This window comes from Ptychodera flava, assembly GCF_041260155.1.
Source record: "Ptychodera flava strain L36383 chromosome 3 unlocalized genomic scaffold, AS_Pfla_20210202 Scaffold_27__1_contigs__length_13241970_pilon, whole genome shotgun sequence".
NCBI classification, from domain to species: Eukaryota; Metazoa; Hemichordata; class Enteropneusta; family Ptychoderidae; genus Ptychodera; species Ptychodera flava.
In genome coordinates, this window is record NW_027248281.1 from 1,603,251 (window position 1) to 1,631,101 (window position 27,851).

The window sequence follows — 27,851 nt, forward strand, 5'->3', positions numbered from 1 at the left end:
GAATGTAAAATCACAAACCTGGCATATCCGCTTGGTGACGTTGTGTGATAGCCATTAGAAAATCTCAAATGGTCAAAGTACAGATATAAGTATACCCCTTAGTGTACAACACAGTACACCATGGTTAATTTATAAACCACCATTGATGGAGTACTTTAATTCACAAAGTTCTGCAACAACTCAGGCATGGCAGTGACTGAACCATGCTTGTTGTAAAGACCAATAGATGTTCTAAATCTAATTAAGTCAGTGAGATAGGAATCCTGCTTCAGTAGAAGGCAGGCAGCAAATAGCAGCAATCACAAATTCTATTTCAAACAAGTTGATAAAAAGTAGGTTCACATAAAAGGCAACCTAACAACTTAGATATGCTTCAAGCTTACAATCAGCTGGGCTTTTTCATATGTAGTTGAAAACATTGACAATTTTGTTCCATCTTCTATTGGATAACTGACAGTCAATATTGACCAAACAAGTTACTGGTATTCATATTTCATACCAGTATCATACATTCACTGATCATAATCTCATTTTGTTGCAGCCTAGAATGAGGTCATCGTGACCCAACAAGAAGTCAGATTTGACGCCCTGTGAACATGAGTTTCATAAGTCAACTTCTTAAATGAAAGATATGAGAAAATTCAAAAAATCCAAAAAACCCACAAATTTCAGCGTAATTTGAAAAAAAAAGTATGAGAACATTTTCAAATGTATTTAGTAGGATACGTTTTAATCTACAGTACAATGTAGGAAAAATCTAAAAGTGTCATAACAATTTCATCATAATTTGAACAAAACTGGGAGCAGTCTACCAGTACAGACCAACAAAATCAAATATCAAAGTGTTAATCAAGCAAGAATTTTTCATGGAAGTTTTAGTTGAGAAATAACAAAAATAACCCCTAAAATACAGAATGAACAAAGTCTTCATCGTTAGATGAAAAAATCAGAAAGCACAACATATAAACAGATATATCAATATGTAAACCACTGGAAATGTTGACATACAACATTGGAGATTGTTTCACCAAAAAAGGATGAATCTTCAATAACCATCGATTCATTCCCCTTTGCTACTCTGTAGACATCTATGTATGTCAGGGGATGTACAAACTAAACTATGCACACTTCAGGTTGTGACAAAATTATGTACAGTTTACAACTCGATGACCAAGAAGTCAAATAAGTAGATGTACATGTATACAGCATGGTCATATTATTTGTGTTGTAATAATTACTGTCTAGATGAAGGTAACACTGAGACACTTATCAGTAACTCATGTTCATAATGGCATGGTCTCTTTACTCCACTATGGAAATTCAGAGAAGACACACATGTACTTATGTTCAGTATCACACATTGACAGAATTGAATTGATGAAAACATTGAAAACCTACCAGTAGATAAGTTAGGAAACAATTTGATGTCAGAATAGTACAGACTAATTATCTATTTATAATAACCTGGATAGTCATCACACTTATAAAAGATATCACCAAGATACACGCAGCAGTTTTCAAGTTATTTGAGTGGACGTACAGACAGACTTACATACATATGGTACATACATACATACATACATGCATGCATACATACATGCATACATACATACATACATGCATACATACATACATACATACATGCATGCATGCATGCATGCATGCATACATACATACATACATATATACATTCATACATACACACACATATATACATTCATACATACATACATACATACATACATACATACATACATACATACATACATACATACAGACATCCTTTCCAACCTTTAACTCCCAATTGTAATACATTTATGTGGACAAATGGGAGTAAAAAACTGTATTTTGAAAGAACATTATAGCAGATGGATCTTGCAGAGGGTCAAGTATTGTTCATCTACTTGAAAATGAAGACTTTTGTACAAGGACACAGCAATGTATATTTTAGTACTAATTAATAATGCGCAAAACATTATTGATCAATGTCAAAAACAAATTACTCAGTATTGAATAAAAATACTTTTATTGAAAGCAGCTTGATATGGCTACCAATAGTCCCTACTAAATAGACCTGACATTGCATGTAACTATATTTATATCACATAAAAAAACATGTTATCTAAAATTCTGAAGTAGAAGTCTATAAGGCTGCATGTCTTCCTGCCAATCTGGAGGGACAATGGCATATACTGGATGCAGTAAATATGTGACTTTTGAAATTAACAACATAGTTCTTATTCCTTTGATCAAGTTTGTAATCTGCCGTTAAGGTTAGAAGATAAATGAATTATGATATAACAGTACCAGGACAATGCCATGGTCATGCAAGGATAAATATGATAAGGTCAATCCAAAATGAATTCAAAGGACACACAGATAAATGCATCAACTAGGAAGATCTGTTACCTGGAATAATTTACAATACACCACTAGCATTTCAAGAACACTCAGTGCATATGTGTTACCTTAGTGGAACATGCATCATCAAGTCAGAGAGACAGAAACTCAGTAAATGCAGCTGTTCCCGGTCAAACAGTCCATATTAACAAGACAGGTCTCTGACTAGATCCAGCCAATTAACTGATGCATTAGGACAAATTACTTGAACTCAATCTAATATCCTAAATGAACTGGGAATTCTATTTCAAGCACTAAGTTCAGTCAAATGACCATTCTGATTGCTAATCATTGGTTCTTTCCAAAGACTCACTCTTAATTTATGCATGACATGTCTATCTATCTTGTGCACAGAGAGGTCAACCATCATATCCCACAATGCATAGCTACAACATGATGCAGTACGCTGTTTGAAGTGTGTACCAAAAATCCTGAATCCCCTTATACCTGCCTATTTTACTGACCATGCTATCAGTGAACAATACCGGTATAACCACAAAACAGTACAAACAACCCACAAAAGACAAGCCAGATGATATTGCAATCTTTGGTTACAGTACATGTAAACTATTTGTAACTTTTAAAAAAAATTACCGAAAGCTAACGTTAAGTATTTAATTACATTTTTTTAACACTCCAATCTACACATAATTTAAAAATATGACTATGTCTTAATTTTTCTCTAAAACATTGCATATTTTGATATTTATGTTTACTTTTGTCTAAATATATAAAAATCTCGCTGAGTACAGTAGTATGATCATGTCATGTTTTGTTGGCACTGTGCCAACATCTGATGAGCTTCACATTTCTCTAGTGACTTTACACATTGTATAGCTTGCCTGATTTGAATACTCAATACTGATCACAAATCTATCCAAACCGTCCAGGGGGTTACATGTCAATTTCCAACAGTCATACCTTGTCATGTTCTCTTATCTCAGGAAATGATTGAAAATTCAGTTTTCAGAAGGATTCTCAAATTTCCTGTCAGCCCATACTGACTCCAACAATGATACGGAAATGTTTGTAGCTACCGGTACCTTTTGAAATGTCAATGCGTATAAGAAAATTTAATACTTATCATATGAGAAACACTGTTTGCAGGGTCAATACACTCAAAGTCATGTAAAAATCAAAGATTTTCAAGGACTTTTTCAGCAAATTTCCATGACATTTTTGAGGTTCAAAATACAATTTTCCACATGTCATTTTTAAAATATATTATTTTACCGTATGTATCACTTTAAATATCACTATATGAAATCATAAACTTTGTTTTGGAATTTTTGAAAATTGTAGGTGGATCATCAATGTTCCAAAACTTTCCTGGACTGACTTTCTAGGAGGCTTTAAAATTTACAGACTTTCTAGGAATATATGGACCCTGGGTTTTTTTGTTGAGACAAAATTCAGTACTACACACTAAACATGACAATACTGAAAACTTTCCAAATAAATACAACTCATATCAGCAGGCATTTGAAAAAAATTCTATGATAATAATTACAAAGTTGGATAGGAATTATTGATGATAGTGAAATAATTTAGGATTATCCATACTTGTAATGATTATGTGAATTCCAAACACAATCATTACAGTAGCATCAAACTCATCTTGATTAGGTCAATAGTTATCAATCACATTGACCAGAGTCTGCTTCAAACCTAGAGTGATTTTCCAAATTTTCAAATTTCAAACAATGATAAACAAGATTGCTTTGAACTGCAATAGTCTGTTCATTTTACTACAACAGACACTTAAGTTGAAACTATATTCACATAGAACATGACGATGTTATTTGAAAACTGAACTGACATAAATGTGTTCTAAGTTGGATTTTTTGCATTCTACATGTCATGTACATTGCATTTTACAAAGATTAAAATTACTTCCTTAAAAGTTTTCAGTTGTCACACAAAGGAGTTGGAGAATTCCATCAAGAAACCAATTATTGTTACTCCCAGTATTACAAGAAAACTGCAACAACAAGCCATTTGAGAGTAATTTAAAGATCCCGTAAAAACTAAGACCCATATAAAAATAGAATTTTTACAAACATTTTTTAAAATTGTGTTTATAAGTTAAACCAAGCACAAAGAATGTTAATGGCTGTAGGTCAACTGAGGTCATCAGGTGACACTTGTCAATGGAAGATCAAATGGGGTTACAGTGGCGTTTTGCTTCAACTTTCTATGTCAGTATACCTCTCTCATGGCAAAATTTTCAATAAATGCAATGAATTCTTTACTCAGTGCATTAAACTTTGATGTACCTGTACATTATAGTCTCTCCTGTTGCACACACTCACACACAGATTCTGTAACAAGTCTATATTGTAACAGTAGCAATGGAAGTGAATTGTACTTACATGTACTGTGATGTCACTTCCTGTTTAACTTCATGGTACAGTTATAGAGAATGCAATGAAAAAACAGAACTCAACACAGTGTGCAGACATCCATTGCCATGAAAGTGAACACCATCACCTTGGTATAGTCCACTGTTGATATCACTGATTGAAAATTATAGACAGCTGTTTGGAAATGAAAATAACTACTGCACAAACAAAGAGATTCCCCTGCCACTTTCAGTCTCAATGTGAAACAGTAGATAGAGAGTCTGGTTTGCCTCTAGGGTAGAGAAAGGAAACTATAACCACCTAAGTTGGAGAGAAAAAGTACCTAATTTTGTTACACACCAAAATAGTCACCAAATGATACCCTGCTTTGAATCCCAGGCTTTCAAGTTATTCTATCATGAAAATGTAAAAGTATTGTGAATTTCTGATTTTGATTTCAATTGTGATTAATTAAATCGTAACTTCTAGTATCTCTGTATTGGTATTTCATTGTAATTTGTATTGTTCAAAAGACTGACAACAATAGATTTTCTGCATCATACTTGTATTGTTCTAAGAGGGATAACTTTTCCATTTGCCAAAACACATCTCTTCATTACCATGAAATGGAATCTAGGAAAGGTGGAAAAAAATTTTCCCAGGAACAAAGAAGTTGTGATTGCATATTTGAAAATTTTGTGAGGTCAAATGTAATGAATCAATCAGTCACGAGTTGGTGACACTGATGGTATCAATGCAATGGTATAATGATAACACATGTACAGATAGCTGTTTGATGAAAGACAGAACATAGGCGTCATTGTCTGTTCAAGTTACTGGTACGTAATTTACAAATTTGTGATGTATATAGTTATGTTTCTTCTGATAAGAATTGTTCTGTTCAATCTCTGTTTCAAATGCTATCAGGACAACTATACACTACTGCGTCACAAAGTTTGGTAGTCTGCTTAACTTTGACTCTTTCCTTACATTTTAATGAAACTAAGACAAACCATAGGGATTACAGAATTATCAAACTGAAAAATTATTTTGCTTCCGAGTATTTTTGTAAAAAAAGTCAAATGAACGAAAACATGCTAAAATCATAAAGTATGCCATTACATTGATGTGTTATGTGATGTGTTATTTACCTGATTAGGAATTCTAAAAATCCACCAATGACAATTTCTAAATGTACGCTATTCTTATTGCCATGTTTCACAACATACACTCTATATGCTTAGAATGTCAATTCTTTAAAACCACTGCGAAATGCCAACAATCCACCGACCATATGCAGATGACATTCAAGTAAAGTGGCCTGATCATGAGCACAGCCAATCAAAAACAACTAACAGCATTGACTGGAAACACTGAAAGGTCACCATAGCGATAACCTCCAATACACTTTGTAGTCGAGGGTCATACTCTGATAGTGACCTGCTTTACAAGCATCTTAGGGTCAAACATAAATGTGAAAAGTATCAAACCAAAGTTATTATGCTAGGTCAGACCTATGACCTAGATATGTCAACTAAATATAGAATACGGAAACACTAAATACCACAAATCTTGTTCAAAGTCTGAAAAGAAAACAAATTTGCCGCACACTTCAAACTGGCCATGTTGCAATACAGCCTACACCGGCTGAATCTACAAGAAGCAGTAATCTACCCAATTGGTAACATCACAGGATAATGAGATGACAGGTAACTGGACATCTTCCCTTAAATGTTTTTCCTCATTTTGCTATATCAAATGGAAACACTGACATTCTTCAGCAGACATTTTACAGATAAACTGATCTGAATCAGTGGAGTATTGGATAGAAGTACCGATTTACCAGTTGATATAATTTTACACTCAGTTAAAACAATGTTGATTAATCGGTGTGCTGTATGTTTAAGAACTAACTATTAACAAAGTTTGCTTTAAAATTAGTATGCTGTATTTAGAATTCAAAAAGACATTATTCCCTGCTTCATTTTTCTTTCAACTTCCATGGTTTTAGTTTGAAAAACAGCATTACGGTAAGCTGGACTGACAGGAATTAGTTTGGAAAATGAGACACAAATCTATTACAGTGATCAGAAAACTGATGATGAAATAAAATGAACCTAAATCAAATATTAATAATTAGTGCAAGACATAGATTATGAAGGCTAATAAATATCATATCAACTTGTATTTCTCTTCCTTGGTTGCAATGTAATGATATTTATAGAATGTACATAAAGAAAAAAGTCATAATGATTTCCTGACAGACATTGAGTATGAGATTGTATCTATTTATAGTTAACCTGATAATGACTGGTTTTAGTCACCTTAACCTCATAATGACTGGTTTTAGTCAACTTAACCTCATAATGACTGGTTTTAGTCACCTTAACCTCATAATGACTGGTTTTAGTCAACTTAACCTGATAATGACTGGTTTTAGTCACCTTGACCTGATAATGACTGGTTTTAGTCACCTTAACCTGATAATGACTGGTTTTAGTCACCTTAACCTCATAATGACTGGTTTTAGTCACCTTAACCTCATAATGACTGGTGAACTTGGCAGGATAAAGATTTAATAATCAACTAGAATCTTGATACTTTAATTTAGAATAGCTTTGAGGAAAACATTTACGCAGGAAAATTAAAGAAATGACAAGAATTTCATCATCACAGATTCTAAAGTCAGGAAATCAACATCTCTGTAGTTCAACACCAACACAAATAGTTAAACTTAAAATTGGGACATATGATACTTGTAATTTGGTAGTTTTAGGTTTGCAAAGCCTAAAATGCATGGCAAGACTCTCCACTATTTAATAACCATTGAAAAACAACTTAGGTTTAAACTAACACTCATTTCGATACCATACATAGACATTTGATTGCGGAGACCACTTTGATATGCTGCTCCTCATTGCATGTATATCATTTACATGTACCAGTATATCTCTGATAAAGTCACCCATTTAACATCTACATATTACTAAGCCATTTCTTGAACTCCTTACTAGATGAAAGTCTGGTTGACATGAAATTAAATTGTACAATATCCAAGGTTTATCAAATGACATGGCCGTAGCCAAAATCACATCTACCTTTCTTGAAATCATCAATAAATGCTTAAAATGTAAACAGTGGTCTTCCAGGAGTTGTAGAGATGATTACCGGAAGGATTGAACTTATACTGATAGACTTAGAAAGACATTACAGTGACATGGTTTCCTTGCAAGATTTGTCGGAATGTCCTGTTTATGATTACCAGTATTACAAATGTAGCTACACTGGACTTTTGACAACAATGTAACACTGTAAAAGTCATCAAACAAGATTGATTCATAAACTGACTCATTTTTCAGAACTGTATGGATTAGCATTTAGCACATCTGTACATTACAGTATGGCCAATTTCTTCGTAATGTATCAAGAAAGTTTCAGTCAGTCACTAATAATGGCTATGGCAGCATGCTGACAGGGCATTGAGGATGGAGGAATGGGGAACCATACCAAAAGTGGCTGAGGCAACACACAGATGGGTGGGGCAATTAACACACTGACAGGGATGGGGAACATACTGACAGGGACTAGGTGACACAAAGGGGCTGGAATGATATCAAGAAGACAACTGATATGAAATAAATATGACAAACTTCACAATGAACGAATAAGAGAAGTAAGACTATATTAACATTGCTTTTCATAACATGATTGAGTAGATGTAGGATTGCCTACACTGGCATAATAGATAGTTGTTATATAAACTCAAGAGATTTATAAAACCAATCTTGATACAAATCCCTTATAACTGTTGAAACGTACACTATGTACAAAAAAAATTGTGAAAACTGGAACACCACTGAAATTCTTGAGTAATCATCAGCTAGATTTGAATTTTAAGCACTGGTTAAAAATGACAGAAGAAAACTGCTGGAAAACTACACAACAGTAAGACTCATATGCTCCGAGTTTTATCATTTATCTACAAGGAAATTCAAATAAAGAATGGTTACAGATCGATACAATCACATAAATGACATTATCAACTTACAATTGTCAGATTCTCGTGAAATTTGTGAAAGATTCCTCCTTGTATCAATAAGATTTAATAAAAGTTCATGCATGGGACAATAACTCTCACCTCAAAATTGACAGTTCCAATGATTTCACAGTTTGAAGTACAGCAAACATAGTGACTTGCTGGCAAGGCACTACTGTGGGTGTGAGTTAATATCATGTGCTCAACAAGAGGTATGATCTGAAACTCTTCCAGGCAATCATTTATTCTCAGAATACATACAATACTGCCGCTACTTTACTTCCTTTGTATTAACTTCCTGTAATGTATTTCATGGCTTTCACTTCTGTCAGAGAAAATTCACAAACTTTACATTGCCTCTTACTTCTCATCCATTTGATATGCAAGCATCATCAGGGTAAATTAAGCTTATAGAATTCAGCCAGCATATAAATCTAAAATTTTTTCATCACTTTATATTCAACACAACTCTTCAGAATTTCAAGTTCAACAGTCTACACAACCTATGGAAATTTCAATTAGTTGTATTTTCAGCATCTCATCAGAAACATTGGTGTTTCTATTAGTTAAATAGTTTGCAGTTTGTTCACAGATAATTAATAAGACTCTACTACTAGAAGATTTTTTATACTTTCTTTTCACATGATGACCTTTGACCTATATAGTCCTCACTGCGTACTGTATGTTCTAGGATACCATTTTGAAATGTGTCTTCTCTGTCGTATTCGTTTTCCTTCATGAGATCATCCAGAATGACATCTATAAAATCATCATGACAACATACACTTTTCCTAAGTGTTTTTCTTTGTTTAAATGAAGACAAGAATGAAAAACATAATTATATCTATATCACAACAACTTGGATATGCATGATCACATCCTTTCATGCTAGAGAAAATTGATGAGAAATTATGTGCTTATTACAAACATCATCCCGGAAAATCATTACTTTCATTCAAGTTAAATCAAAATCTACAAAACTTTAAGTATGCTGAGCTATTACTTTTCAATGGAGGAGGCTGATGTCAAAGGTCATGAGAAATAGCAATATAACTATGTATCATCAGAGAAGATGTGATTTTAACTGTGATGAAAAATACTATGCCATTCAGTGTTCGTGACTTGCAGTTACAGGTTTAAAGAAAAAACTGGTTGAAATGCAGATATTTCTGAAGTGAAATTTTAATACAGTCAGCTCAAGACTCAGATTGTAAGCCTCAGGCAAAAACGATTTGTGGGGAACACAAACTTATGCAAGCCTATGTTCATATGTATCAATCACACTTTTAACTTGAAGCCTTAAAGCACAGACCACACCATCGTTTTTAGAAGTCTGTGCTTAAAGTAACAAGAAGTTTTAAGGTCAGAGTTGAGGGGGAGGGCGTTTGTCCATGTACAGTCTGATTACCAATAAATGGTAAGCTTCAAATATACAGATGACCTAAAGGTAGGTTACATCCTACTGATTAACATTTATTCTAATCAACATCTCAAAATGTTGATATGAATCATAAAACACCTGATGCAGATGTTAATTACTATGTGCAGTGGTTGGAAACTGGCTTAATTCACCGTCTACTGTATCTATATCCTACAAAAGAGTTTAGACATTGCAGAGTTGAAAACCATACAGCATACAGGATAAAGCAATAATAATACAGAACCTGTACTCTTTTGTTTGTAAATAACAAACCTTCGTTTGTAAACACTACGATATGTGGTTTGAGCCCTGATATCAGGAATCACACTAGAGTTGTAGTAAAGAATAAAAGTGATAATGCAACACATGACATGGATTGCCATTACACTTCAAAGAGTAGATCTAGACAGCCAACTCTCAGTATAATTATTACATACACGTAAACCTGATTCAGAATGGTTCTGGTTTTATTTCTCAAGTTATCCAACCCATGTATCACTGAATATCATGTCAGAGATTGAGAATGAAGTGAATGATGTAAACTCATTAGATTCTGCTTGCATTCAAAATTACAATTACTACTTCTGCAATGAGTAGGTGATTTGACTTGATTAAGATGTGTAAAAATGACCTGAGAAAAGGTGCTCTGAGGTTTCAAAATGCAAAAAAAAGAATCATTACAGGTAGCCAAAATAATATACTCAAGGTCAAAGAACAATTCCATTCAGCAGCATCTCACCATGTATCTCAAGGTCACACTACCACAATGATACACTATTGTTGCACATGGTATCTCTACCAAGTCATTGACAATGATATGGTCCCCCTTGTATTGGGCATTTATCACTGAAAGTGACGAGCATGAAAAAAGAAATGCAGGTACAAAAGCCCTGTCTGTGACTGATGCCCATAGTGGATTGGAATGTACACAAGTTGACATTAGTAACAGTATTAATGGCATAGGGTTATGTACTTTTACCAAGTTGGACAGAATTAGATACGTCATGCCCACGCTTTTGAACTGTCAGAATTCAAACTAGTCTGCAAGAAACCAGTGTGGGTATGTCTGAGTAATGGCTCTTGACAGAAAAGTCAGAATGCCAGATGTGAACAAAAATTGTCCCCATGTTACATGTAAATACAGAAGAGACTTCCTATAATTAGCTATTGATACTGCTAAAATTAAAATGCCTTTCTTGACTGGTAAATCTTTATATGATCAACATCTGCAACAAGTGTCGTCAGATTTAGTGTAGTCATTCAGGATATAGATATCTCATTACAAACATTGTTTCCCTATTCAGCCAATCTGGGCCGTCACCCTAATCACAAAAGGTCATTAAATACATCAATAAATAATTTATCAACAGGATGTCACTTTCCAGTTTTACACTACTAGAAGATCAATATCTGTATCATGTTTCATGAAATTTGATGCGGGATTTCTGGACGTATCACACTGATTAGGAAGAGTCATAAAATATGCATAATTTGAAATTAATTAATAAAATTATGATACTGATAAACGTCTTCATACACTGTTAAAGCAACATGAGCTCAACATCTATACCAAGTTTCAACAAATCTGATGAAGTGTCTCTTAACATATCAGCCTAATTACGACAATTCATTACATATGACTTCATACGAGGCATTCATGTGTGTGGAATGGAGAACGAGAAGCTATATACACACCATTGCATCTATTTCAAGTTCTGTCTATAATTTAGAAAGTGACAATCACTCCTGCAATAGAATGTTGTTTGGAATTACTGATTTAGAGGGTAGCCAGTGATGAAAAGTCTAGTGTTACTGTTGAAAGTGATACCATCGGAAATATTGTTAGCGTAGAGTTTGTGCCTCAGTTGACTCAGTGTGAAATGTCTCCCTCAACCAGCCGGCCACTAGTTGAGTATTGGTCAACGCAAACAATCTACAGCTTCACAAGAAATCTAGAACTCAAGATCTACCTGTCCTGTTCTTTACAAAAGTTATAAAAGCAGCATATTACTTTTATCAGGCCTTACTGCCTGTTGAATTGATCCTGTGCTTTCCTGGAGTACAAAAATAAAAACACCTTAGACACCAGGTTGACTCTGATCGCTTGGCTTTTAAGTCTCGGTACGTGGCACCAGCTACAGCTGGCCAAGGCCATAATGTTGACACCCCCTGACCGATCAACACTTGAGCCTACCAGAGTACATTGCTTCAATGTCACCCAACCATAAACCTGACAGTCGATTGATTTTATTCAAATTCTTTCAATTTATTCTGTTTTGATATTTATATGCCCACAAACTTAGGGCACGTCTAGTCAGATACCGATGCATGGAAATATTAGGAGCCAATATGGCTGCCAATCCATGTTTTGATTTGTCACCATATAATTGACTAATCCCATCGTTGACATATCTAATGGAAGAGGACATTTAAGAGCATGCTTTGAGCGTTGGACACTTTTTCCTGTATACCCAAGTATATGATCTGAAGAGGGTCCCAACCCTGAAACTGACAGGATGCAGTCCATTGGAAGGTTGATTAAAAATTGCCGGTTGCATAATTTGGGGCCTGCTGCACTCTGGACCTAACTCAATGGTGAACTAGCCCTTGGCCTGGTTCTGTATATTTAACTAAAGTTTTGAAATTAATGATACAAATAGCAGACCTAAACAACTGTATATAGAGCCTGGGAAAAAAACTGCAAAATTTACACATTGCAATTTATTAACTGAAGTGGCAAGCCTGATTCTATCCCTTTCAATATGCATCATTCCCATGTACTGGCTGTAGATGGTCACGCCTGGCGACTTGCATCGGTGTGGTGGATGAACGGATTTACAGCTGTAGTATTTTAGGTGTTATCATATACCCATGCCCATATTGCTTCATCCTAGTGACGTTCACCGTAAAATATCAGTCGTGATATTTCACGGTGAACGTCGAGATATGCACGATAAAAGTTATCGGTTTTGGAGTTCTCCCGAACAGCAGTTTGTTAGTAAACAATGTAAACAAACAAAATGGTTGCCGCTCCCGGTCTGTGAAGCGATGTCACCGATGTAAAAAATTAAAGGGCTTCGAGGAACACGGGTATGTCTGGTTGGCAAATACGGAAATAACATGTTGAGTCTTGTAATATTTTCCCTTGATTTTTCTGTTAAAGTTCTCGAATTTTTTGGCCAAGCTCGGGCAGACATTCTGTCATTCGCACAGCGTCGGCACTGTGCACAGTCTACCCCCGAACAGGTAGTGAGCTCGTGGCATGACAGCGATGTCGCGTGCGTGATGACTGTTGACATGGCAACTCTCAGTGTAAACAAACAAAACAGCAGCCCCTAGCCGCGCGAGCTCCGTGCGGCACGATGATGGAGCGCGATTGAAATCAGGATAGATTTAAAGCTAAGGACAGTTTTTGATCGGTTACAGTTGTACTAGTATATTGCACCTTAAAAAGTTCCTTCTGTATGATGATTTTTGTATCCCGGTGTCTTTCCTCTTGGGTTTCATTGAGATATGGACGACTTTCAGCGATGTCGCGCATGATGTTGACTTCGTCATATACTTTATGAATGAAGCCTGTTCACATAAATATTCCGATATTTATGCACAAGGCGTAATAAAGTAAAGCCTCAAAATTTGAGGTTTTAGTAGTATTAGTAAAATTGTGGGCATGGGTATATGATAAATTAGTTATTACCCTACATCGCCTGTTCCTTGTGTCGTATCAGCATTCGTGTCATTTGTGCTGCGTCAGACACTCGACTTTGTCTCGTGTCTGATGCAGCACAAATGACACTGATGCTGATACGACACAGGAACAGGCGATATTGTCAATTCAATTTGGACCAACAGGTATTCCCATGAGAACATAGCTCTTTGGCAGAGTTGTGTGTTGAGTGACATTGCTGATACCTAATACCTCTAATTATATCGTAGTGCAGTCTTTTGGTACCTCCATGAGTTTGGGGAGTTACTAAGGTACCGTTCAGTTTTTACGGCCAGGGGGGGGGGGGGGGGGGGGGCCGGCAAAATCCAGGGGGGGGGGGGTCATCATAATTTTGGAATCCGCAAAGGGGGGGTCATCGCTTTTTCACTGTAGGAAGGGGGGGGTGCACCACATTTTCAAAAACATAATACCAACAATAAGTTCACCACTTTATGCCATGGCCATGATCGACCCTCTTTACCGGCGGGCCGCCTTCGGCGGCCCACTACAATAAATATACATTATGTATTACCCATGACCCTCTTAATGGGCAGACGCCTTTGGCGGCCCACTCCAATTAGGTTTACTTCATGCAATGGCCATGATTGACCCTCTTTACCGGCGTGCCACCTTTGGTGGCCCACTAGAATAAAGTTGACTTTACGTAATGGCCCATGACCCTCTTAACCGGAGGGCTGCCTTTGGCGAACCACTCCAATAAAGTTTACTTTATACAATGTCCATGGACATGAGTTGTCTATGGAAATGAAGTTAAAAATTGCCTTACAGTCGTCCTAATTAACAGACGTTTCAATGGATGTGGCTGAGAAGTTTGTGTACTGGCATCGAATAAAGTGCGCCGCGTACCGGAGTTCAAATCCAAACCATGCGGGTAAATTTGACATATGGGTTTTGGTTATTTTTCAAGGGGGGGGGGGGTCATCAATTTTTTCGTCTGACAAAGGGGGGGTCATCTTTTTTCACAAAAAATGCAGGGGGGGTCTATATTTTTTTGAACACCGGCGACAAGATTTTGCCGGCCCCCCCCCAGGCCGTAAAAACTGAACGCTCCCTAATTTTGAAAGACTTGAGTCTGATTCATAGAATATCCTCGGTGGGTCAGCTCCATGTCCGTGCATGCTATTCCTGTACAGTACACAGCGGCTGAGCTAGCACGGCGTGGGGTCGGATGCTGGTATTAGGTATCAACAATGTCACTCAACACAACTCTGCCGAAGAGCCATGTTCTCATGGGAATACCTTTAGGTCCAAATTAAATTGACAGCACGTATATAGGCTAAAACCATCCAGGTTTGTGTTGTTGCAGCCCTAAACCGTGCATCTTTCCATCATAGCGAAATGCCTGAAATCTTCTTGAAGAACCTGATGTGTTGACTATTGCTTTCAGGGGATTACTTTCAAATGTTAGCCACTTCTTATGTCATTCACATGTGGTGAATATGAACTCTGACGTTTTCTGACAGGGTGAATTTTTCACAACTTTAACAGTGAAATACAGTAGTATAGAAATAGTTGCCTCTACAATGTTATGGATTTTTGGAAATAATGAATATTGTTTTATGCAATTCACTTAAGTTCAGACATACAAACAATAGGTGACTTAAAACTTTCTAGAAAACAATGATAAATAAATAAACAAGTAAACAAATTATACATAAACATATACAATGTACAGGATCAATAGATGCACTTCACACTCATTATCTGAGTATGACTTTAAAATGAGACTTTACAGATGACAAGATGATGATAGTCAAATTATTTACAGACATAGGGTACACTGTATGTGTATGGAGTACATGTGATGATAGTCAAGACATAGGGTACACGGTATGTGTATGGAGTACATGTGATGATAGTCAAATTATTTACAGACATAGGGTACACTGTATGTGTATGGAGTACATGTGATGATAGTCAAGACATAGGGTACACTGTATATGTATGGAGTACATGTGATGATAGTCAAATTATTTACAGACATAGGGTACACTGTATGTGTATGGAGTACATGTGATGATAGTCAAATTATTTACAGACAGGGTACACTGTATGTGTATGGAGTACATGTGATGATAGTCAAATTATTTACAGACGTAGGGTACACTGTATATGTATGGAGTACATGTGATGATAGTCAAGACATAGGGTACACTGTATATGTATGGAGTACATGTGATGATAGTCAAATTATTTACAGACATAGGGTACACTGTATGTGTATGGAGTACATGTGATGATAGTCAAGACGTAGGGTACACTGTATATGTATGGAGTACATGTGATGATAGTCAAATTATTTACAGACGTAGGGTACACTGTATTGTATGGAGTACATGTGATGATAGTCAAGACATAGGGTACACTGTATATGTATGGAGTATATGTGATGATAGTCAAATTATTTACAGACATAGGGTACACTGTATATGTATGGAGTACATGTGATGATAGTCAAATTATTTACAGACATAGGGTACACTGTATATGTATGGAGTACATGTGATGATAGTCAAATTATTTACAGACGTAGGGTACACTGTATATGTATGGAGTACATGTGATGATAGTCAAATTATTTACAGACATAGGGTACACTGTATGTGTATGGAGTACATGTGATGATAGTCAAATTATTTACAGACGTAGGGTACACTGTATGTGTATGGAGTACATGTGATGATAGTCAAATTATTTACAGACATAGGGTACACTGTATGTGTATGGAGTACATGTGATGATAGTCAAATTATTTACAGACGTAGGTACACTGTATGTGTATGGAGTACATGTGATGATAGTCAAGACATAGGGTACACTGTATGTGTATGGAGTACATGTGATGATAGTCAAATTATTTACAGACAGGGTACACTGTATATGTATGGAGTACATGTGATGATAGTCAAATTATTTACAGACATAGGGTACACTGTATGTGTATGGAGTACATGTGATGATAGTCAAATTATTTACAGACATAGGGTACACTGTATGTGTATGGAGTACATGTGATGATAGTCAAATTATTTACAGATTCTGATGTAGGGTACACTGTATATGTATGGAGTACATGTGATGATAGTCAAATTATTTACAGACGTAGGGTACACTGTATGTGTATGGAGTACATGTGATGATAGTCAAATTATTTACAGACGTAGGGTACACTGTATGTGTATGGAGTACATGTGATGATAGTCAAATTATTTACAGACGTAGGGTACACTGTATGTGTATGGAGTACATGTGATGATTCTGGGAAGCAGCGCAGTATCAACACAGAGCGTTGAAATGACAATACTGTCACTTTACTAATAATAGGATGAAAAGGAATCAACATCCCCATTGCACCAAATGAAAAACTATTGAACATCATTCAGGTGATAGTCATGTTGATGGTTTTAAAAATGAGCCTGGGGAGGTTTGAAAGTGTTTTATCAGTAAAAACAGTACACTGTACAATAGACACATTGTATGAGACAAACTTGCGAGAACATACATCTCTACACCATCTTACCTTTTCCTATTCTGTAATTTAATGTCAGACCTGTGTTTCAACAAAATTTATATGACATGGATTTTAGAACCTTTAACGCTAAAATGCTAATTTCTACAGCGTCTTTACAATTGTACTCCAAAAATTGATGACATTACAAAATGCAAAGACAGATAAACAAGCACACTCTAGAAACATACAGTGTCCAATTAAGCAATAAAACACACCCAGTGACGATATACCACGAGATTTTGACCAGTTCATGACATATATGCGATAGCGAGTGAATATATGAAGTGAACTGGTCAAAGTCGAGTGGTGTACTGTCGCTGGGTGTGATTTATTGCAATTATATCATCACAGTTTATTGAAATTCTGGCGTGGAACGTCATCAACAGGTTTTTGTTCAAGCTGAGAGCACGTGTATGTCAGCCGTGGTATATCGCCAATATACCATGGTTCTTTTTGTGTCTCGACCAATTAGATCACTGTATTTGCACCATCAATATACTGGTATGATATAATAAATGATATCAAACACACAAAGATGTAACATTACTATGAAATGTGTTCACTAATACGATAAATAAAAGATGACAACTATTCACTGCAAACCAATGATCTATGCATATATATTATAGATTGTCATTCTAGGATAACAACACATTAAACACAAATATTTAAGTAATTATGATGACTGAAGATAAATTTCTGGGGTGACTACCATCAATATTTAGTGATTTACGTTTAACATAAACTAGACCAGTCTAAGATAAAGCCACAAAAGGTAGAGGTTGGTTGGATTCATGTAACTAGGCTGATGTAGATTGTCTTGGGTTTTGACCAACCCACAGTCCCTCCACCACATTGATATAGTAGAGATTGGTGGGATTCATGTAACTAGGCTGACGTAGATTGTCTTGGGTTTTGACCAACCCACAGTCCCTCCACCACATTGATATTGAAACACTGAGCTACAGTTTTGTCATGTAATAGTATTGGTTATGTGCAGACAGCAACCAAACTATTTCATATTTATTCATATTTAATTCATAACCATGAAGTGATGGAAAATATTGGTATGAAGAATAGAAGTGATATTTAATTTGACATTATACTGTCAACAATCAACATATTAATATTACATCTTTCTTTCTGATAGCCAACAGAATTCAACAAATTAGTGTTAAGGTAATATGCACCTCGAAAGTGAAAGACTTAAACTTTTGCTCTAACTTTCCTCAAGGAATCTTTCAATCATTTTCTTTCAAAATCAAGAATAAAAATAGGGGGTCACCGTGCAAATTTTGGTTCTAGAGAAACAAATAACCCAAGATTTACTCATATTAGAAATTCAAAATGGCCGCCATCCCTGTGTTAACTCTATGGCGAAAAATAAAAAATTTCGAATTTCAAAAAACTAAGCCGGTGAAGTTTTCTTTCACCAAGTGCTTTAAAATGAACCCCCATAAGTGGTATATCAGAAGAGAATTTTAAGATTTGAGAGTCCGAATATCTGTCCCTGAGGCGCGTTCTACCTTAATTACACAAAATGACCAGATTTAAAGATATTACTAGCAGAAGCTATAACAAAACCACGCATTTTCATTCCAGAGAAAAGTCACTTCTTTGACACACATTATAATTTAAATTAACGTCTGACTTGTCAGAAACATGCATATCAAGTGAAAAGTTGTTTCAAGTACATGTATGGCAAATCATAATCATTGTACATGTTCTAAGATATCTGCCAAGATCAAAGATAAAAAAATTTGGTCAAATACATTGGGACAATGATATCATGTGGAATCAGACCTGACATTTTGGTGACATTATAACATTTATAGGAATTAAGGCCTGACAGTTTTAACGGTGAGACAGGTTTGTATTTCATAAAAGCTCTGTGGATTTGGCAAAACAAATGACGAAACACCACAAAGAGCAGTTACAAAGTAGAGATAGGAGAAAAGTTCTCTTTCTACCGTCTACAGTATGATCAAAGGAAGCAATCATTTTAACACCAGTGACAATTGATTGTTACACTTGCTTTATTGTACAATAGCTGTGGTGGAGGCACTGTGACCAATCTTCTCACTCCCTGTGCACGCACACTTATTTGTTTTCATCAAAGGGCTGATATAACTACGTGCATCCTAGCAATACCCATACACTTACTCACATTTAGCTTTTGATGTCTGATTGTTATATGTACCAAAACATGAGAGATCTCACACATTAAGGTAGCATGCACCTCGAAAGTGAAATATTTAAACTTTTACTCAAACTTTCGTAAAAGAATATTTCAATCATTCTCTTTCAAAATCAAGAATAAAAATTGGGGGTCACCATGCAAATTTTGGAACTAGAGAAACAAATTATTCAAGATTTACCGATATTTGAAATTAAAAATGGCTGCCATCCCTGTGTTAACTCTGTGGGGAAAAGTTACACATTTTTTGATTTTCAGAAATGAAGCAGGTAAAAAAGATTTTGTACACCATGAGCTTTAAAATGAAACCCCACAAGTGGTAGACCAGAAAAGAATTTTAAAAGTTTGGGAATCTGAATATCTGTCCCCAGGGCGTGTTCTACCTTAAGTCACTCACAGCTACTTTTACACTAGTTTTGTTTTGTGTCATCAAGAGGTCAAAGGTTAAATCATAATACAAAAACTTAGACATAGATAATGTATTTATCACCTGCAAATATTTTTCAAAGTATTTTGAAAATCTGCATGACTTCCTGATGGTTTATAAGTTCATGACCTTTCAATCTGCATGTAATCACAGGGCGATGAATGGTTCACTCAGTGGTCTACTGATGACAGCAGTGTTCTCCCCAGCGGACAAATAGCGTGGCGGTGCCGCCACGCTTACGGCCACACCCGCCACGCTTAACCAAGGCCGCCACGCTTACCACTTGGCCCGCCACTCTGTGATCACGGCCCCGTTCTTTGTAAAATCTTTTCATTTTCACCGACATTCGTTGTTTGAACGTCCTGTTCATTGTCCTCTTTTTTGTTTACGTTCTATAGGCCCTAATTATCACGTTTACACCTCGTTTTGTCAAGTTCAATTTCAAAGAATCTTAATTTTGAAGGTGTTATAAACGCAATTTGATGGTGTAAACCATTTACCGACGTAAATAAAAGACGTTCAATTAAAAGACGTTGTCACCGCGGCCAGCGGCAACGCTGATTACTTGGCCTGGGGGGTGACAAGGATGGCGGTAAGGGTACGGATAAAGTACTTCAAAGACTTTTGCCGTGAACATGAAAGGCCGTGAACTCACCATCATCACAGAACAAGAGAAGAGTAACAGGTGTTGACCCGACATGGGAAAAATTATTTCTATGGTTGATTGTAACTCCAGATGAAAAAGGTAGGTGAAATAAATACAGTCGCCCGTTTTCGTTTACTCAGATTACTGTACAGGCCTGTGCTACGTCCGTATAAAATTTAAATACGTAAACATAGTTTTTGTGTTCGGCATGCGGCCGATTACCCGCAAATTTCACTCCCCGTTCACCAGTTTGAGGGCAAAAACTTAACTCTAATGATTAAAAAATAAGAGATCGCCCTATTTAAGTGTACGAAAACGCGATTTCACTTTACTTCCAAATGCAATCGTAGCACGTGTTCAATGGCGGCCATTTCTTGTTATTGTTTACTATCCGTCAATCATGTGATATCGTTCGAGACGTGTTTTGAGTTTTATTCATTCGTCCTGTCATGGGACTAGTTGTCTTGAGATTTTTTTCGCGATTTTAATAAACTAAATGTCAGATCGGTTCGATAAATGTCTTTCGTCAAAACCTTGCGTCGTGTATTGTCAAAATTGATCTGTGTGTTTCGAGGGCGCTCGTGCCGATCCGAGCACTGTATGACTGGAGGAGAGTACTGGAGAGTACCAACTAACAGTTCAAAGTGAGAACGCAGAGATCGTTTGGTTCGGCGTGGTTTCTGATATCTCTCATCCTTTCAGGGGAACAAATGTAGGTCTCCTATTCTAGAAAGTTATTTTTAAGTTTCAAATGCCACCGTAACTTGTGAGTGTTGATAATTGCTATGTCTCTCTAGAATCTATCGTGCAGGGCGGCGGCCATTTTGTTTCATGTCTGTTTACGTTAATTATGGCTGTAGGGCTTCAATAACAATTTTCACTGGAACGAACGGCTACAGCGTTTTGTAAATCATCGTCGCATTCCTTCGTTTTACGTTGTATGGCAAATATTGCCACACTATCAACCGAAAATAACAACTACAAAATTATATTCGCGGTGTCATTTTTTTGTGGCTGGTAAGATTACATTAACTTCATGTCACAACCAGACCCAAGGAGGCAAAAACTCGGGGGTAAAATCGAAGTGTCCGGGATACTTTTGATATTGTACAAAGTGACCTTTTCGTCTTTTCTTTTAGGAATGCTATGCAGGGCATGTCAGAAGTTCAACATGAAGGCCTGAAATGGTTCTGGTGTGTGGAGTGTTATTCTGCCTGTCCAATATGTTGTTACATTTATGATTAAGTTTTTGATGTCCTCTGTTTGAGAATGTTAATAAAAATAATGATCATGTAAAGCAAATGCGTCTTGTATTAAAAGTAAGATGTCTTCAGTGTAGTTGCAGTTGCAAGTAGAGATCCCATGATACATATGCAATAATCATGCAAATGATATGTAAATTATATGTAAATATTATGCAAATTAATATGCAAATTAGCCGCCACCCTATTTCAAAATCCTGGGGAGAACACTGGACAGTCTACAGCTACCCAGTGTGAATGGTTTATGTTGGTATGTAAGAATCTCTGTGATTACGTAGCTAGTTACAGGAAAAGTGCTAAAACTGCGCAGCCACCAACACATGAACCATAGACATGATAGACCCTGGAGCGAGGGTCTATGCATGAACAAACACACTGTGACCACACACATTTTAAAAGATGTGGCCTCTAGAGGGCGTTGTTACCAGTTCAAATTCACAGCATAGAACAATATATAGCATTTTGAAATTGTAATACTGCATTGCTTTGTTATCTTACCTTTCATCCATAGAAAAGGAACTATCCAATTCACTCTCTTCATGCATTGTGGGCAAGTCTTGTTTACTGAAACAAAAAAATAATTAAACGATGTATATTAGGCATGCCAATAAAACTTACACAGATATCCCGCTCTAAAGGTAGAGGTAGCAAAATGGCCATATATGTGACCTGTTGAATGGTTGAGAAACAATTGACTCTTGATGCAACGTTTATAAATCATATAATACTGACAAATGGCACACCATTAAAAGTTTTCTAAGTCTTAAGCTCAAAAATGGAAATCACTTTTCATTCTTTAGTTTCAGCATTGACCCTTCAAGGTGTCTATGACATTTTGACAAACTACTACCTTGGTACTACAATACAATTTACATGTTAAATGTCATTCTGTTGTTTACTCACACTGATGATGAAACACAAATTTCAATGCAAAGATTCATCAGTCTGGCTGTCTGAATGAAAGGTCATATTATTGTGCAGGGATTTCTCAACTTTTTTTGCAAACTCTTCCATAATCAGTGAATTTGCTAAGATTTCAGATTCCGATACTACTCCCCTTTTCCAGCAACTCAACATTCTTGATATCAACAAGCAATGTAAATCAAATACCTGCTTACTAATTTTTGACCTAAAGAAAAATCACTTTTGTACACGATGAATATCACTACACATGTACATCTACCTGGAATTGCCCTACAGTTAGCCAACACGGCTTGCAAAGAAGGAAGGACAATATGGACATCCCTAGGCCCTAAAGTAAATATTTCTATAAATCAACAGAGTCTCAGATACGCTGCAACCAAGCATTGGAATTTGCTACCTGACTCATTGAAATAAAAATGATAATAGAACCACCTTTAAGTTGCAATTGAAGCAATATCTTCTTTCTACTTGATCTGTGTATTCTGTTCTGTCTCCTATCACCTTTGATTTATATTATAGAAATAACAGACCCTGAACATTAACGTTTATTTATGGGCAAGAGCAAGAGGAAACTGGAAAGCCAAAAATTAATGAGTGAGGCTTGCCGAGCCTGTTAATTTGGCTTTCCTGGAGCCCACGCCCATAAATAAACGTTAATGGTCAGAGCGGAGTCTGTTATTTCCCATTATATTTTCAACGAACCAAAGAAAGCCATCAAAATTTGCGAAAATTTCCAGAGCGAACAACAACTGGGCCCCAGAACTGAGCAATACGCGACAAAATGTCACGTGTGCTGTAAAAAATTGGCAAATCCGGAGATATTTTCAGAAAAAAGTATCTCAATCTGGCCCACAAGTGCTCCATTATTTTTGGTGATTGATGATGATTTACGTTTCAGCTGTAAAGTTATGATACTTTGAGTTGTTAATCTTATTATTCATATTCACGGGCATGTAAACAGACCATTACTGTGTATTTGTGGTCAGTCACGTGGTTCAGCTCGACCAATCAAAATGTGACAGCCAGGGCATGGTAATATAATTAAATTTTTTATATATGTATTTAAAAGTTAATTGCCAGCCTGATGCAGAGCTTGATTTTGGAGCCACAACCTCGACTAGTTTCTCAGGAACTATTTTTGTGGCTCTAGCCAGAATTACAATTTTTCTTGAGTGAATAGCATACATTTGAGCTGAATGTTTTGTTTTCTGGTGAATAAAGATTAATTTATTATTTATTAAGATAGGTAAATGGTGTAGGAACCAGGTACTTTTACTGTTGTCTCCTAATATAATTATATGGACATTCTCAAGGGAACCATGGCGACAAAAGTTGGTAACCTGGGTAAAATTTACCAACCTCAGTAAAATCACTGTGTCAACCTCAGTATTCAGGATGAAATAACCTTCACAAACAACTTCCAGATTTACAGTAGAAATTTAATCTCTGATGTGGTAATGCTGTCTGAATTATGAAAATAAAATAGCTTGGAGTCAATTTTGAAAAACCACACAAGCACATGCATGTGGTGTATTATGAGATGTGGTGTAAACATTGCTGATATACCAGTAGATTTGGGTATACAACCTAGTGTATTCAAGATATAAATTCACTGATATTAACCAGGTTATTGGATTGCTTGATACACATATACATGTAGGTGCTAATCAATTCAATTGCTGTAGCTGATACTATGACTAACAATACTCTTTGTACATGGATATTTCTGTAATCATCTTAAAAATTAAAATACTACCATATGCAAACTTAAAAATGCATGTAAGAAAAAATCATACATTGTGTACATGTCATTACATGTCTGAGAAATTCTGGGCTTGAATTCAAACACACAAAATAGCTTTTGTTGAGTTGCTAGTGAGACATTGACTACAGTAGGTGTGTGTGTGGAGGAACAGTGGTGTATAAGTCAGCTGTATGTCCTAACCTGGCCAATGAAGTGTGGGGTTATTTTGTCCTTGCAGACGATGAAAATCATCGAGAGTTTATATTTTGTCAAGCTATAGCCAACATTGCAAAACAGTTTTGCTAACCCATTCCTTAGAAATCAATTAAACTATTTCCAATGTTGCAGTTCACGGTGCCTGCATGTTCTGCTGCAGGTAATTAAAACAGCTACATGGTACAGAGTTCTATTGTGCATCAAGACAGCTGGTTAATACTATGGTTACCTGATTCTACAACAAAGAAGAATTCCCTACTTAGAAGTTATCTTCATGTGATATTTTCCACTTCATCTGTAATGACTGCAATTGCTATGAGAGATTGAGGTGTATATACATGTATAAGACAGGGTATTTTAATCTCAACCCTAAAATGATGCATGTGTTACAGAAATTTTGGGTATGGAAACATTTCTCAAGTAGTGATTCTCCATTTTTCACTAAAAATGCAGAATTTTATTATTTGTTATATTTCAATGCTACTTCTAATTATTTCTGATAAGTTTCTGAGAGTTTTGTTCCTTATTTTTAGAAATTGCAGGGTGAGTGGTTTATAAATGAGAAATCTTAAGCTTCCTGCCCTGAATTCAGATGCAGATTGGTTCTGAACCATGGATCTACCGGTAGTTACATATAGAAATGCTGCAATAGTGTCCAAAATTAACTATAATTTGCAATACAGAGTGAGTACAAAGCAGTACGGCCGGGTAATTACTTATTTTTCCATGATGTGATCAGCATATTCCGTGAACATTTTAATATTACAGGCTGCCTTATATTTGTTATCAGAGGGTACAGACAAACTTATTTTTAACATTTGTCATGAAATTACCATATTGCAGATACTGGGTTTACAATGTTTTTTTGTTCAAGGAACAAACGCTGGAAAATACACATTGCCTATATTAATACCTGGAAAGAATACCTGGAAATTAAATGTATTCCAGTTTGAACACCTAGGCCCTGAACATCAGGAAAATGCTTTTCACAATAATATATCACTCTGCGTTTTGACTTTAAAACATAAAAAAAAGATAAAAAGCTATCATTCAGCAAATACGCAAACTGACCTTGAAACCAAGTCTTGTTCCGTAATCTCTGTCATTTTACCTTTAGCACACACCTTAGTTTAAATCTTCAAATTGAAATACCAATAGATACTGTCCTTGTTCACAACTGTTTCCCTGATAGCGTTTTTACAAATTGTATCACTGTTTGGAATTCAGCTAACCTCTTATATCATGGTGACACTCTGTCATGCATTTCTTGTTCATTTGTTTTTTATTTATTTCCTTTTTTTCAACCTGCAGACAGTCAAGGTTTTACAGCACTATAAGTTGTCTAGGATACATCAGATAAAATGTGAAAATGACACAGTGTCTGCTGAGCAGACATCTACTGAGTCAAAGGTCAAGGAAGTTTTGTGTTAATTGTGTTGTTTAACATCCATATGTTTTCAGATTAAAACCATAAAAATGTCATAAGTAATGCTTTTTTAGGTAATCTATCATGAAATTCACCCACTGTGGGTATTCATAATTTATTCAGTATACTGTTACAGGTCATGTATCCCATGCCTTTATATGTATATCTGCCACAATAAATATTCGAATTGAATCTTGAAAAGTCTTAACACAGCGTATTTTGCTCACAAATCACTTTTCTGTAAATCTTTTAATTCAATTTTAATTTGTTAACCCAAGATTAAAATTCTGGTTAGATTCACCTTTTAGCTTGTCAAGAAGTCGTAATTTGCTTGACAAAGAAGTATTAATTTATGCAAATGTATGCTAATCACCCAATTTCTGGCTTCTCTTTTCTCCCGATTTCAAGATTTCCAAAAATATTTAACTCCACTCTAGCTGAGTCAAATTTTCTGAAATTTTTACATCCCGAATGTTCTTTAAATGCTCTATAACAAAATAATCAATGGGTTTGGCAATAAAGTTCTTACATTTTGAATAAGAGGCATTTTAATTTTGCTAATCATGATTTTATTCACTTTTTTTGAGTGTTAGTCTATAAAGCCATGCCATTTTAGATTGAGAAAAGATAATGCAAAATATAATAGTTGTCTTTCTTTACATATACTCTTCTCTCAAGTGAAATGAGTTACATTTCAGAAAATAGTGTCATGTTTTTGACTTGTATAAATTTTTATCATTAATACCCCCCAAATATACATCCCTTTCATCTTTTGAGTAAACTATTCCTACTTAACTTTACATTCTCTGCTTTTGAAAATATATAGTATGAGGGGGTTTCCTTGTCATCTGTTAGATGAGAAATATTCCTTTGAAAAAACTATGTTGATGTCGGCAACGTGCAGCTCCACCTCAACTGTAATTGGAGAGAACAAAATGTACTGGATGGGACAGAACAATATTTGGATGAACAGTTTTAAAATTTAGTTACAGTACTTGTTCAGTAGACTAGATTTTCTCACTGTGTTCCTTTGCTGTGTGAGTAGGGGTACATGTCAGCTGCCATCACTAATGAACCTTGTATTGTATGGCAAGTTGACAACAGCAACCCTGTGGGCCTATGTACTAAACCCATACATATAGGGGTAACTCTAGGTAAGTTACCAGAAAGTCAGGCCTGCAAAGGTTTAAAGCCGACAATTGGGCTGTACATCTCTTACTATTTATATATAATCCCATGGTATTTTTCTCTGTTTGACGTCATCGTGGAGCCGTACAATTTCGAGCCGAAGGCGAGAAGTTGTGTGGCTCCGCGAAAAACACGAGTATACGATGATGTCAAACAGAGAAAAATTCCATGGGATTATATACATGAACAGTCTTCTTATTTTTCTTTTGATGTGGATGGATCAAAATTATTGTAACAAAGTGCATGATTTTTATTGCGATTTTGTGTTTTATTTATACGGATTACTTTTAGTTAATGAGTAAAGCGGCCTGTCACCAAGGTGATGTCCAAATGTTTACAGGTATACTTTCATTCATAAATCCGATTAAGCCTAAATTTTGATACA

The 27,851-nt window shown here is 35.8% G+C and overlaps 1 protein-coding gene across 14 annotated transcripts in view; it reads right to left on the reverse strand.

Annotated features, from left to right (window-relative positions):
* The window catches only part of LOC139126542 (protein Aster-B-like), a 123,442-nt gene that overhangs the window by 54,512 nt on the left and 41,079 nt on the right, over window positions 1-27,851 (reverse strand). For 5 of the 14 annotated variants that reach the window (XM_070692600.1, XM_070692595.1, XM_070692604.1 and 2 more), the window contains 2 exons: window positions 22,467-22,532; window positions 17,446-17,475 (listed from right to left, as the gene is read on the reverse strand). The exons of 1 other annotated variant lie outside the window; for it this stretch is intronic. In XM_070692600.1, the coding sequence (XP_070548701.1) occupies window positions 17,446-17,475; window positions 22,467-22,532 (96 nt within the window). Of the gene's footprint in view, window positions 1-4,772; window positions 4,975-8,880; window positions 8,968-17,445; window positions 17,476-22,466; window positions 22,533-25,923; window positions 26,100-27,851 lie in introns of those variants that run through there. 8 more of the 14 variants (XM_070692598.1, XM_070692606.1, XM_070692599.1 and 5 more) reach the window with 5 other exon arrangements.